General features: G+C 43.6%; 1 protein-coding gene across 1 annotated transcript; it reads left to right on the plus strand.

Moving 5' to 3' along the window:
- The first annotated feature begins 2,135 nt into the window (after positions 1-2,135).
- On the plus strand, positions 2,136-13,684 carry GLOD5 (glyoxalase domain containing 5). Its single transcript, XM_070464246.1, has 6 exons — positions 2,136-2,171; positions 3,315-3,381; positions 8,914-9,050; positions 11,953-12,108; positions 13,101-13,229; positions 13,631-13,684. Exons 1-6 carry the CDS (start codon positions 2,136-2,138, stop codon positions 13,682-13,684), a joined length of 579 nt encoding a protein of 192 aa, XP_070320347.1.
- Positions 13,685-14,958: the final 1,274 nt, after the last annotated feature.

Consider the following 14,958-nt stretch of genomic DNA (forward strand, 5'->3'; position numbering starts at 1 on the left):
TCCACAACATGTGTGATTTCAGGTGTCCACTCCCCAGTGTGTTTAACTTCCAGAGTGTCCCAAACCCTCTGTGACCCTTGGACTATTCATGCCTCTGAGCACCCTCATATCTGTCCATGCTCCAGCCTATGTGATTCCAGGAGTGTCCAAACCCCCATCATTGTGGCCCCATGTCTCTCCACACCCACTCTGTGTGACCTCACAGTTGCCTACACCTTAGGCTGTCTGATCCTAGAAGCACACATCCCAGTCTGAGTGACCCTAGAGGCTCCACACTACAATCGGTGCAAATCCAAGGGTGTCCATGCCTCAGGCTATCTGACCTCAGAGATGTCCACACCCCAGTATGTATAACCCTATGAATATCTACTAACCAGTCCAGGTGACTCAGGAGTATCCACTCCCTAGCGTGTTTGAGCTCAGCAGTGTACACATACCAATCTGTCTGACCCCAGGACCATCCACAGTCTAGTTTGTTTGCAACCATATCGACACACTAGCCAATCTGACCCCAGAAGTGTCTATACTCCACTCTGTGTGACTCCAAAAGTATGCAATGTCCAGTGTGTGGGACTTCTGGAAAGCCCAGACCTCCATCTGAGTAACTAAGCCTGTTCACAGTGTATGCTTTTTCATGTGGGCATCACGCTCCTGTCTATGTGGCCCCAGGAGTGTTCACACCCCACCCTGTGCGACTCCAGGATGATCACACCCCTGTCTCTGTGACCCCAAGGGTGTCCAGACACGGATCACCCAATGCTATGTTCTGAGACGGTACTAGATTCCTTAGCCTTGCTATTCCAGCACACCCTCTGTGGGTGTGAGCTGGGGGGGGGGTGGTCTGCTTCTCAGCTCCCTCCAACACCATAAAGGGGTCTCTTGTATCCCTATTTCCTCTCACTCTCTCTAGTAGACCATGCAGTTTCCATATCCCCCATCCCTGGCCACATGCACATGCACACACCCACACCCCCAAACAGATAGTCCCAGCCCCAGCCCCTGCAGGTCTTGTAGAGAGCAAAGGTCAAGGCAGCCTGCCTCCTGCTGCAGACCCCACCCCACAGACAGCAGTGGAATAAAGGCACCACTGATGAGAGTGAAACCTCCCAAGACCTTGTGAAACATCTAAATAAAAATTGGACACCCTCCTCCCCAGCTAGACTGTCAGGTCCATGTGGGCAGGGACATTTGTCTTATCTGTCTTATTCTCTGATGTCTCTCCAGTGCCAAGAACAGTGCTTGGTACACAGATCCCATTCATAAGGTGTCCACTGAATGAACGAACCCTTGACCCAGCAATCACACTTCTAACTCAAACGTGCACACACATGCACAGAGCTGTGTGCTCAAGACTGGCAGGAGCAAACAGCTGGGAAAACCTTGTAAATGTCCATTTCTAGCCAATGATAGTTGCAGAGTAAAACAAATGGTGGGGGTTTATACTGTATCTCAGAGCACCCACCTAACATGATACAGAATGAATGGAACTACCTGTGAGGTGGGGATGCCTTCCACGGGACATGCTGTTGACCAGGAAAAGTAGGTAGGAGATGGTTATGGTGACTCTGCATATGTGTGTGTGTGTGTGTAAGGAAACACTAGAAACTGACTTCAGTGGTCATTTTTGGAGAGTGGAGCTGGGGATCACCAGTGTAGTTCATATACTGGATGTACTCTTGGAATCTTTTATACAAACCTATGTGTGCTGTGTACTAAGTCTCTTCGGTTGTGTCCGACTCTTTGCAATCCATGAACTATAGTCCACCAGGCTCCTCTGTCCGTGGGATTCTCCAGGCAAGAATACTAGAATGGGTTGCCATTTCCTCCTCCAGGGGATCTTCCCAACCCAGGGATCGAATCTGCATCTCTTATGTCTCCTGCATTGGCAGGTGGGATCTGTAGCACTAGTTTACCTGGGAAGCCCATACAAACCTATATTCATGTGTAATCCTTCATAAAGGAAAATCTTAAGCAAAACCAATATGCACAGCACAAAGCATTTGTGTGTCTGTCTGAGTGGGTATCTAGGGTGTACAAGATCTGAAGGTACAAGAATCTGAAACTCACATGCCCCAGGGGCTAGACAGGTCATTAACAAGAGAAAGGGCACTCAGCTCAGGGTAAGGTGAACAGCAATGGGGCTGATGAATGTTCCCTCTCAGCAGTGGAGGGTGAGGATGGGGTTGAGAAAGGGATGGGAAGGGGAGGACTTCAGAGCTCACACCCCAAAAGCATTCATAAACTCACACCCTGGGACAGAGAACATTTAATAGCTTCAAGATCTTGGCTTGGAAACAGATTCATTATAAATTAGTGTAGTTATACTCTAACTCAGACTGTTCCTAACTTCATACGCCAGATACAGACTCCCAAACAGATCAAAGATCTCACACTTGGGAGACACACTCTAAATAGATCAGAGATTTCACACCCTACAATAAAGGTCCTCCCCAAACTTCAGGATGGGTAGTTTTTCTATGTTATTACAAAGGAATCCTTAATTGTGGACTGAATGTTTGTGTCTCTCTCCCCAAATCCATGTGTTGAGGCCCCCAATGTGATATATTAGGGGCTTTAGGAAGGTAATTACGGTTAGATGAGGTCATGTTGTGTCCGACTCTTTGTGACCCCGTGGACTGTAGCCTACCAGGCTCCTCCCTCCATGGGATTCTCCAGGCAAGAATATTGGAGTGGGTTGCCATTTCCTTCTCCAGGGGATCTTCCCGACCCAGGGATCGAACCCAGGTCTCCCGCATTGCAGGCAGATGCTTTAACCTCTGAGCCACCAGGGAAGCCCCAAGATGGCATTAATACCCATATAAGAAGACACCAGAGAGACTTCTCTGGCAGTCCAGCAGTTAAGATTCTGCACTTCCATTGCAGGGGCTACGGGTTCTGTACCTGGTCAGGGAACTTTAAAAAAAGAAGAAGATACCAGAAAGTTTGTTCTTTCTATCTGCCATGTGAGGACCTGGCAAGAAGGTGGCCATCTACAAACCAGGAAGACAGATATTATCAGAACCCAACCATATTGGCATTCTGATCTTGGACTTCCGTCTTCCAGAAAGGTAAGAATATAAATTAGTCTTTCAGCTACCCTGTCTATAGTACTATATTATGGTGGTCTGAGCTGGCTAAGACACCTTAGGCTTTCACTTTCCAGGCCCTGTGTTTTAGGTCGGAGTCCTTGTACTTGCACCGTCTACCTCTGTTAACACCAGCAGTCCCTAGTCAGTGGCCCTTCCATTCCTGCCCTTTGATCTGCAGGTACTGAACCAGAGGGCTATCTGGAGGCTGAGGGCAAAGACACTTAGCCTACCACACTGCGCCATCTGCACTCCAGGCTGCCAGCCAGGATGTGGAGTTGGACTTTGGAGAAGCAAGGTGAATGGGGTGGCCCCTGGGGGTCTTGCGGCATGGGTTCCGGCAAGCAAGGCTGAGAGTTCCCAGCTGGGCCTGGCAACCCGCTTCCCTTCTATGTGGCTATCCCGGTGTGCTTTCATTCATTTTCCCACCCTCTTCCTTCTTCTTTCCTCTTTCAAAGACAAGCAGGGGGCAGCAGAGCGGCATAGAAAGCCCCTGCTCTAACACACAGCAGACTGTCAGCAGGTCTGCAGGAGTGGGCAGCCACTCAGCTCAGCTCTCCCTAGGGGCGGCTTCAGGAGCTGGTCCAGCTAGGGCCATTGGGGTGGGGCGGGATAGGGAGCGGCCAGGAAAGAGCGCTGCTCTTGAGGTTTGCTAAAAGAATTCCAAGGGCCACTGGCACCCTGAAGGAGACCTTGAAGAGGACTTTGCAGGAAGAGAGAAGCCGTCCCTGTGGAGGAGGCTGGAGGGAGGCTATAGTATTTTGGACATTCTAGTTTATATATATTTACATATGTAATACACATATAGACATATATTTGGTTGTGAGAAATAAAGTGGATTATGCTTTATGCAGTGCTTCGAACAGAGCTTGACACACAGTAAGCTTAAGTGTCTTGCTTGTAGAAAGGGAATGGTGAGCCATATACACCATGGAATATTACTCAGCCATTAAAAAGAATTCATTTGAATCAGTTCTAATGAGATGGATGAAACTGGAGCCCATTATACAGAGCGAAGTAAGCCAGAAAGATAAAGACCATTACAGTATACTAACACATATATATGGAATTTAGAAAGATGGTAACGATAGCCCTATATGCAAAAAAAGAAAAAGAGACTCAGATGTATAGAACAGACTTGTGGACTCTGTGGGAGAAGGCGAGGGTGGGATGTTTCAAGAGAACAGCATCAAAACATGTATATCTAGGGTGAAACAGATCACCAGCCCAGGTTGGATGCATGAGACAAGTGCTCGGGCCTGGTGCACTGGGAAGACCCAGAGGGATGGGGTGGAGAGGGAGGTGGGAGGGGGGACCGGGATGGGGAACACATGTAAATCCATGGCTGATTCATTTCAATGTATGACAAAAAACCACTGCAATGTTGTAAAGTAATTAGCCTCCAACTAATAAAAATAAATGGAAAAAAAAAGAAAAAAAAACATTAAAACAAAAAAAGAAGAAAGGGAATGGTGCCTGCTATTCCAAGTAAACAATGAATGTTACCAAGCCTCAAGCCAGCAGCCACTGCAGCTGCCTCCCAATAATGCGCCCTGGGGGCATTTAGGAGAAATACCCTAGGCAGTTAAGAATACTGGCCCTAGGCAGTTAAGATGCACACCTGAGCAAATTAGTACAGCCACTATGGAAAACAGTGTGGAGATTTCTTAAAAAGCTGGAAGTAGAACTGCCATATGACCCAGCAATCCCACTTCTGGGCATACACACCAAGGAAGCCAGATCTGAAAGAGACACGTGCACCCCAATGTTCATCGCAGCACTGTTTCTAATAGCCAGGACATGGAAGCAACCCAGATGCCCATCAGCAGACGAATGGATGAGGAAGCTGTGGTACATATACACCATGGAATATTACTCAGCCATTAAAAAGAATTCATTTGAATCAGTTCTAATGAGATGGATGAAACTGGAGCCCATTATACAGAGCGAAGTAAGCCAGAAAGATAAAGACCATTACAGTATACTAACACATATATATGGACTTTAGAAAGATGGTAACGATAACCCTATATGCAAAACAGAAAAAGAGACTCAGATGTATAGAACAGACTTGTGGACTCTTGGAGAAGGCGAGGGTGGGATGTTTCAAGAGAACAGCATGGAAACATGTATATTATCTAGGGTGAAACATATCACCAGCCCAGGTTGGGTACATGAGACAAGTGCTCGGGCCTGGTGCACTGGGAAGACCCAGAGGGATCGGGTGGAGAGGGAGGTGGGAGGGGGGACTGGGATGGGGAATACATAAAAAAAAAAAAAAAAAGATGCATACCTGAGAAAAGATTTCAATGAGCCCAGACTCTTGCATCCTCCCATACAGGGAAAAGTGCTAAAATCATTAACTTGAGAAGGCTGCTTTTTGTGATTAGCAGTAATATTTTGATGTTTGACTACATGGGTTTTTTTTTCAGCAAAAATTCCTGTATATCCAGAGTCCTCCCTTACCTATTTGGAGCAGCTCCTCAGCTATCTGAGTAGCTGTCTCCTGGGCTACTGTCCTCAGTCCTCAGTCAAGTCCTGAAATATAACATAACTCAACAACTTTTAGGTTGTGCATTTTTTCTTCAGTCATCTTTTTAAAAACCAGCCTCCCTAACCTCATCTCAAAACCCTGCATGATCTGGCCTGGCCTTCCCCTCTTCCTGTATCACTCACTCTCCAATTCCAAGCCACATGGGCCTTCTTCCAGTTCCTCAAGACAGCCAGCTTTGCTTATCCTTGAATTTGCAAGGATGGAGCTCCACATCTGCAAAGCAGAATTGGGGGGTGAAAGTGAGCTAATAGGGCATCAAATAATGGAAGGAGTTAGTTGATTTCCAAATACTTATCAGATTTGGGGGATGTGACTAAAGCAGTTTAAAGCAGTGCTCAAGGAAAAATCTATAGCTTTAAATGTGTATAGATGTAAAAACTTGAAAATCAAGTACCTCAGCTTCCATATCCTGGAAAAGGAACAGCAAATTGAGCCCTGATAAAGTGGAAGGAAGGAAATTATAAAGAGAGCAGAAACTGGAGAAATGGAAAACATACAACAGAGAAAATTAATGTCAAAAATTGGTTCTTTGAACAGATTAATAAACTATTAGTAAATTCTGTTTTCTCAGTAAGAGAAAAAACATAAAATACCAATATCAGGATTGAAAAGGGAGTGCTATTATCAATCCTACAGACATCAAAAGGTTAATAAGATTTTTAATACATAGAACATTAGTTTCAATGAAGCTCAAATGTCAATCATTTCCCCAGTTCTACGGCTTCTGTTTGCATATGGATACTCTTTATCCATGAAAACAGCAGAACTCAAGAACTTTCCTAATGCCTCCTTCACTGTGAAAATAGAAAAGCACAGTTTTTTTTTTTTTTTTAAAGCTGGGGCTCAAGTGAAAGCAATTGTTTAAAATGTAATTGGTTTTTTTTTAAAAAAATGTAATGGGGGAGGTGGGAGGGGGGACCGGGATGGGGAATATATGTAAATCCATGGCTAATTCATTTCAATGTATGACAAAAACCACTGCAATGATGTAAAGTAATTAGCCTCCAACTAATAAAAATAAATGGGGAAAAAAATACAAAAAAAATACGTAATGGTTTGAAAGGGAATTGAACACAGCAGAATAGAACAGAGTAAATAGAACATAAGCCAACTCCTCCAGCTCAACTCCAGAAAAATAAATGACCCAATCAAAAAATGGGCCAAAGAACTAAACAGACATTTCTCCAAGGAAGACATACGGATGGCAAAAAAACACATGAAAAGATGCTCAACATCACTCATTATCAGAGAAATGCAAATCAAAACCACAATGAGGTACCATTACACGCCAGTCAGGATGGCTGCTATCCAAAGAGCCCATTATACAGAGCGAAGTAAGCCAGAAAGATAAAGACCATTACAGTATACTAACACATATATATGGAATTTAGAAAGATGGTAACGATAACCCTATATGCAAAAAAAGAAAAAGAGACTCAGATGTATAGAACAGACTTGTGGACTCTATGGGAGAACGCGGGGGTGGGATGTTTCAAGAGAACAGCATCGAAACATGTATATCTAGGGTGAAACAGATCACCAGCCCAGGTTGGGTGCATGAGACAAGTGCTCGGGCCTGGTGCACTGGGAAGACCCAGAGGGATCGGGTGGAGAGGGAGGTGGGAGGGGGGACCGGGATGGGGAATACATGTAAATCCATGGCTAATTCAATGTATGACAAAAACCACTGCAATGCTGTAAAGTAATTAGCCTCCAACTAATAAAAATAAATGGAAAAAAAAAAAAAAGAACATAAGCCAGACTTTGTGCCAGGCACTGGGTCTAATTATCATAGTAGATATTCATTAATTGAACAAATATTATAGAACATCTGCTAGCTGTTTGGGACACAGTGGGGAACAAAACAGAAATTTCTACGCTTATGAAGCTTATATTCTAATCAGGGAGACAGATACTAGCATGTGCAAAAGGCCCCGAGGCTAAAGGTTCAAGGATGGCCCTTATGAGGAACAGGCCAAAGGACAATGTGGCTTGGAATCCAAGAGCAATGAATGAGGGGACCTCCCTGATGGTCCGGGGCTTGAGGATCTGCCTTGCAATGCAGGGACACGGGTTCAATTCTTGATGGGGGAACTAAGATCCCACATGCCAGCAGGGCAACTAAGCCCAGGCGCCTCAACTATAGAGCCCATGTACTCTGGAGCCCATGAGCCACAATGAAGGATCCCAAGTGCCACAACTAAAAACTGATGCAGTGAAAATAAATAAATAGGTTGCAAAGACTGAGGGTCACAGTACAGAGTCTCGATTTTAACAAGATGACCACAACATCATCATCCTCAACTCTTATAGCACTTGCTATCAGGCATTGTTGTAAGATGTTTTTTTTTTTGGCCACACTGCCCAGCTTGTGGGATATTAGTTCCCCAACCAGGGACTGAACTCAGGCCCTGGCAGTAAGAGCACCAAGTCCTAACCACTGGACCACCAGGGAATTCCTCCCAACATTTTTTTTAAAAGCTGTTCACAACAGTACTATAAAACACATTAAAAAATCATACCCATTTTCCAGAAGTGGAAACCAAACTCTCTCGGCCCAAAGAGTAAGTAGATATCAGTCTGGCTCCACAATATTTTTCTTAACCACTATACTCTGCAATTTATGGTGCATAGGCATCTTATAATCCTGTAGCAGATGTAATGTAAACATACAAATTACTAAAGAACTCGAATCAAGAGAAAGATCTGGTGGGAGGTGTGCTGAAGGCAGGAAATGAGTGGTAGGGAGGTGTGCCGTCCCCCTACGTGTCAGTGTTGATCTGTAGGCACACATGCCAGAAACATCACTGCATCTGAGATGCTCCCTTCTTGTCCTGTCGTCTGTGATTAACTGTGGAGTGATAAAGGAAGGGACTGAGTTTTAAATTGGCCAATAAAGGTTTTGTACTCATGGAAGTGGGCCTCCTCTGTGTCTTATCATTTCTTATAAAAGAGATGAATTCCAGCTCTGGGAAAACAAAGAAGAGTTTAGTTTTTTGTCTCAACTCTCCTATCTTCACCTCTATCCCTCTGGAAGGAGGAAAAGAATAAGAAAACAGTGGAGGGTGGTCATAGCAGACACATGGACTCTTGTGAATCCACACATGAGCAATAAGTACTGAAGATTTCTCCCAGGACTTTCCCCTTGGAATGGGGGTAGAAGGAAGTATAGTCACTAGGGAGGTGAGGGGAAGTGGGGAGAAGGAAACACAGGAAACATGGGTGTGACCAGTGGCAGTGTGGTCTCTTTTGACTCTTTTTTTTTCTTTTTTTAGTCATGGAGGGACAATTGGACCCCTTCCCTGTGTCTTATCCATAGGCTTGACCACATTGTGATGACAGTAAAGAGACTCAAAGACACCACTATGTTTTATTCCAAGATCCTGGGCATGGAGGTCATGACTTTTGAGGTAACAACTTCCCCAAATGCCAAACTGCAGCTGGGGTAAAATTTGATTATACTACTTTATTTTTTTTTTCATTTATTTTTATTAGTTGGAGGCTAATTACTTCACAACATTGCAGTGGGTTTTGTCATACATTGACATGAATCAGCCATGGAGTTACATGTATTCCCCATCCTGATCCCCCCTCCCACCTCCCTGATTATACTACTTTAAAAAGTAGCCTAAAACTCCAAAACACACACACACAATTTAAAATTTTAGAAAGGACCAGTGGAGGAGATTCCAAACTCTGAATAGTGGGACTTCACTATTCAGTGAAGAAAAAGGAAGGGAAGAAATAACCACAGAATAATGTGAGAGAACTTTCCAGTCCTTATATGGAAAGAGTTAACTGAGTATCCAGCATGTTTACACCTAGATATGTTCCTAAGAAATTATAGAACATCAAAATAAATACAAAGCCCCTAGAAGTTTTCAGAGAGGTTAAAAAGTAGTTCAAGTACAAATGAAAAGGAAATATGCAGACTTCAGATTTCCCAAGAGTCAGAGACCAGAAGACAACAGAAGAACAACTTCAAGATTCTGAGGGAAAACATTTCAACCTAGATCTCTATGACCAGACAAATTATTAATCAAGATGGGTGTAGAATAAAACATTCTTAGACATATTAATAAAAAGACTCAGAAGCTTGGCCTACTTGCTTTCAAAATTACTTGAGAATATGTTATCAAAATGAGTGATTAATCCAGGAATAAGACATCAAAGTCAGGAAACAGTGGATCCTAAGAGGAAGATCCAGAAAGATACCTAGAACACAATCAGTCCAGTTTGGGTCAGGAGAAGGAACGTCCCCAAGAAAAACAGATTCAAGGTAAAAAGGTTTCCAGAGATTGAATACAATCCTTGAGAATTTGGAACAACTCCCAAAGTGGGAGATGCAGAGACACTGATTGCTTTCAATGGAAAGGGCCCATGAATGGCAAACAGGGTAAAAAAAATGTAAAATTAACATGGAATGTGTGCTCTGTGCTGTGTGCTTGGTCTCTCAGTTGTGTCCAACTCTGCAACCCTATGGACTGTAGCCCGCCAGGCCCCTCTGCCCATGGAATTCTCCAGGCAAGAGTATTGGAGTAGGGTGCCATTTTCTACTCCAGGAGATCTTTCCAACTCAGGGACTGGGCCCGAGTCTCTTGGATCTCCTGCATTGCCAGACGGATTCTTTACTACTAGCACCACCTGGGAAGCTCCAACATCGAATGTCATAAATAAAAATAGAATTATGCAGTATCAGACTGGATGTATACACAGCAAGGTGGACGGATCTTAAAAAGATCATGCTGAATGAAAATGGCGAAGCCAAATCATGTCTATAGCACAGTACCATTTATAACATACACACATAAAACAATAATACACCTTTTACAATAACTTATGAAAACCAAAGAATGAACATCAAACACATTACAATCATTGCTTATGTTGGGGCCAGGAATGAAGACTGGAGATAAAGAGATTAAGTATACAAATAAAACAAGAGAAGGGCCCTGCATGCATCAACAATAATAGGCATACGAAGCCTCAGTCCTTGGTAACTGGACACACTGGAGTAAAATTTCAGTACATCTAGGATCAAGAAAAGTCTTAAAAGCTTCAAGAGTGGCGGGTGGATGCATCATATATAAAAGAAATGAAAAACAGATTAACATCAGACGTCTTATCAGCAATACCAGATTCAGGAAGACAATGAAGCCACATATAATAGGCTATGGGAAAATAACCTACAACCTCAAGTTCTATACTCAGCTGAACTATCATTCAAGTTAAATAAAGTCATTTTCTGATAGAATGAATGTAGTATCCACCATGGTGATATGAAGGGACTATAAAAGTGATTTTTTTTAATGGCAGAAGTCTCATCCTCCTGCTCAACCAGAACACACGCATACAGATTCTTTTCTGTGTAGTGTCTATGGATTGAGGGAAATAGCTTTATAAAAAATTAAAATATTTTGCCATTAAATACATAAATAAATAAAAATGGCAGAAGTTGACCGGCACAGGAGAAAGAGGCAAGATGAAGAAGATAGTTGGGTCAATGAGATACTATGTTCATCCATCAAAACATTAAGGTGCAAGTGGGTTATTTTTAAATTGTAAAGGAATCAAAAGAGGAGCTAAAACCGAAGACAGAATTCTATTGGGATGGGTAGTATTGTGGATGAGCTAAATTCTCATTTATCATAGCAGGAAAAGGATAGAAAATGTCTGAAGTTGCCAAATCAAGAAATAGTGGCACGTCAGTTAGGGACTGTGTTTGGAGGCACGTGGGAGAAAACTTAACTGGGTTAAGCTAAGTGGGTTAAATAAAATAGAGTTTTCTCTTTCTCTCATTCAACAATCAGTCTAGAGGTAGGCAGGCAGGGTGTGGGCAGTGGCTGAAAGGAGGAAATGAGTAGGCAAAAAGTGTCAGCTCAGTGGGGTGGGAAGGTTTTCAGAAGCATGGCTCACAGCCTCTGCTAACATTTCATTGTGGAATGGCTGCCCAGCAAGGAATGCTGGGAAATGCAGGTTTTTAAAGCTGGGTGTGCAATGGATCCCACTGAAACTTGGGTTGTGTTTAAAAGAAAAAGGGGAGAAATGTATATTAAGCAGGCAGATTATAGTCTCTGCCATGGATAGTATCAACATATTATTTGGAGGTATGGAAATAATTTCCAGAAGAAACACATACATATATTGAAACCATTTGCCTCTAGGGAACAAGATAAGAGTGGGGCACCAAGTGGCTATTTTTCATCAAAGCCTTGTTCTATTTCTTTTTTAACCTTGTTGGGGTAGATAGGGGGCTGTGCCTCACACTCACCTTGGAGGTTTAGTTCTAGGTTGTTTTCTCCCCCCAAACAGGGAGACCACAAAGCATTGTGTTTTGGAGACCAGAAATTTAACCTCCATGAGGTGGGAAAGGAATTTGAACCCAAAGCCACTCACCTGGTCCCTGGCTCCCTGGATATATGTCTGATCACAAAGATGCATTTGGAGGAAATGGTCCAGTGCCTCAAGGTGAGTCAGACTTCCATCTTCTTTTGAGAAAGCTGCTACAGATGCAATGAAAACAGAAGCATGACTCAAACTTCAGACATAACAGGTTTCATCACATCCAGATAAGGTTTGCACACCATTGTTTACTCATTATCATGGACATAATTTTCCCCATAAACAAATGTATTTTAAAAGAAAACTTTACATCACCCTTGTGGAAAACAGTATACCTAAACTCTATTTATATAAATACATTTGTGTAAAAAGAAAATATTCAACCAAGTAAGTGGAAACCCATCATATCTTGGCATAAAGGGGAGGCAATTATAAAAAACAAACAGCTGTAAAAGCATTGCAGTGTCATTAGATTCTAGCCACTTCTGCTTCCCCCAATCTCTGGGCTTGACAAAATTAGGTTGGTTAGAGAGGTATCAAGGACTTTGCATCCACCAGACACTTTCTTCTTGATATAATCAGGAGGATTGAAAGAGGACTGAATAGGGAATAATTTCTGACTCACTGTAATTTTTTTTGACTCACTATAATTTAATTTAGCATCCCTGTAATACTTAAGATGATTTCATGTGAAGGGGACATTGGTTCTCCTTTTGGGGAACACAGATTGAGGTATTAAATCTATTTTGTGCAAATTGACCTGGACTCTTTTGGAAAATATCAGTGAAGTCTGGCTCGGAAGTAAAGTGGGTAAAGCATAGGGGTTAAAGGTATGGACTTTGGCCCAGACTTGCCTGGGTTTGAATTCTGACTCTGCCACTTACTAGGCACATTATCATCCCCATTTGATGGATGAGGAAACTGAGGTGCTGAGCAGTTAGGTACTCTGCTTGAGGTCATACAGCTGTTAAGTAGCTGGAACAGAGTGAGGGAGAAGAGAATGGTAGGAAATGAAATGTGAAAGATACAGGGATCTTCTAGGCCACGGTAAAGGATGAAATTTTGGTCTCAAACATGGACTGTGAATGAATGATTTTTGTTCTCTCCTCCCACTTCAGGCTTGTGATGTCATTGAGGAGGGTCCAGTCCCCAGAACAGGGGCAAAAGGACCCATTATGTCCATCTACTTCCGAGAACCTGACGGAAACCTGATTGAGGTGTCCCAACTATATCTCCTCATGATGGAGGTTAGTGCTCTGCCATTCTACCCCCTGCCACGTCACCCCCTCCCTTCCTTCCTGCAAACCCTCACCCAGGCCCAGAAACCTCTAACGACTGAGGACTCAGGCACTTTATGCATTTTGCTGGGCGATCTGAGGTGGATTTGGGACCAACATGTCTGAGAGTCCCCTATCCAAGCTGCCCCAATAAATAACTTTCAATTAACATGAGCTCTTTATTATTACTGTCTCAGCATTATATATGGCTGTTTTTCTAGAATATAAGGTCTCTGAGCTATTTGGGGGTCAGTGACCAGGGGCTATGACATCTCTGAGGACCAAATTCAGGGTCATCACCTTGGGATTCAAGACCCCTGATAAATTTCCCCTTGTCAGTAAGCTTATCCTTTTCATCCTTTTTGATTCAGCTCACTCCTGCCAAGTGCTGCCTGCTGTTTATTCCAGCCAACTGGTTTGACTGAACTCCAAGATCTCTGTGATTCCCATGGGGCTTTCAAGGGCCAGCCCAGATAATACTACCTCCTCCTGGAGCACCTTAGCTGGTTTCAGCCCTGTGGAATATGGCACTTTCTATGTTTGGATCTGGTAGGTTCAGACTCATCTCAACTGATGCTCTGCTCCTGACAAGAGGAGACAGATGGGACAAGAACAAATTTTCTCTGTTTCTGTCCTCTTCCCCCACCATTTACTGATTCAGTCAATCAATAAACATACATTGAGCACCTACTGTGTGCTTGGGCCTGTTCCAGGCACTGGAAAGACAGTGTTGAACAGAAGAGATAAACTTATCTATTTTTGTGGAGCTGCCATTCTAGTGGGAGAGACAGAAAAGAAATAAAATTAAGTAAGGAAAATATCAAGTGTGTTAAGAGGATGATAGGTTCTTTGGAAAAGTGGCAATAGATTAAAAAAACTGAAGCATTTTCCAATATGTAATAGGATGGTCAGGGAAACCTCACTGAGAAAGAAGACTAAATTTAGCCCAGACCTGAAAAGATGAGGGAGGGAGCTGTGCCAATAGCTACAGGAAGAACATAGCAGGCAGAAGGGATAGCCAGTGCAAAGGCCCTGATACATGCAGGGGTCTGGAGTCTGTGAGGAGCAGTGAAGAGGCTAGTACAGAGGAGCAGAGTGGGGGGAGTGGCAGGAGGTGAGGTGGGAGAGGTTGGGGGGACAGATGGTGCAGGTCCTCATGGGCCATGGAGAGGACTCTGGCTCTTGCTCTGAGTCACAAGGGAGCCACAGGAGAGTCATGAGCAGAGGAGAGCTGTGATCTGACTTAGGATTTAACAAGCTCCCTTTGGATGCTTTGAGGAAAACAGATTGCAAGGTTGAGGGTGGAAGCTGGGGGACCCTGAGGAGGAGGTTACTGCAGTGGTTCAGATGAGTAACACTGGTGCTGGTGGGAGAGGTGGTAAAAAGTGGTTAGATTCTGGAGATACTCTGAAGACAGAGACTGGATAAGTTCACCAAGAGAGAAAATGTCAACTAGAGAAGAGATCCAAGGACACTTAGAGTTCTGAAACAAGAGGAGGAACCAGTGAATGAGGCAGGCAAAGAGGAAAGGGGAGAGTACAGGTACCTAGGCAAATAAGAGATGGATGAAGGAGTACATATGAGACTCTCTTTAAGGTGAGGGAGCCCCTAGTCTTGTGGACTCTGGTCTCCAGATGGTAGTTTAGCCATGCCCTATGAGTAAACTCCCAGGGAGCCCCCAAAATGCTGGGGACAGAGG

This window comes from Odocoileus virginianus, unplaced genomic scaffold (genome assembly GCF_023699985.2).
Source record: "Odocoileus virginianus isolate 20LAN1187 ecotype Illinois unplaced genomic scaffold, Ovbor_1.2 Unplaced_Contig_22, whole genome shotgun sequence".
Classification (NCBI taxonomy): domain Eukaryota; kingdom Metazoa; phylum Chordata; class Mammalia; order Artiodactyla; family Cervidae; genus Odocoileus; species Odocoileus virginianus.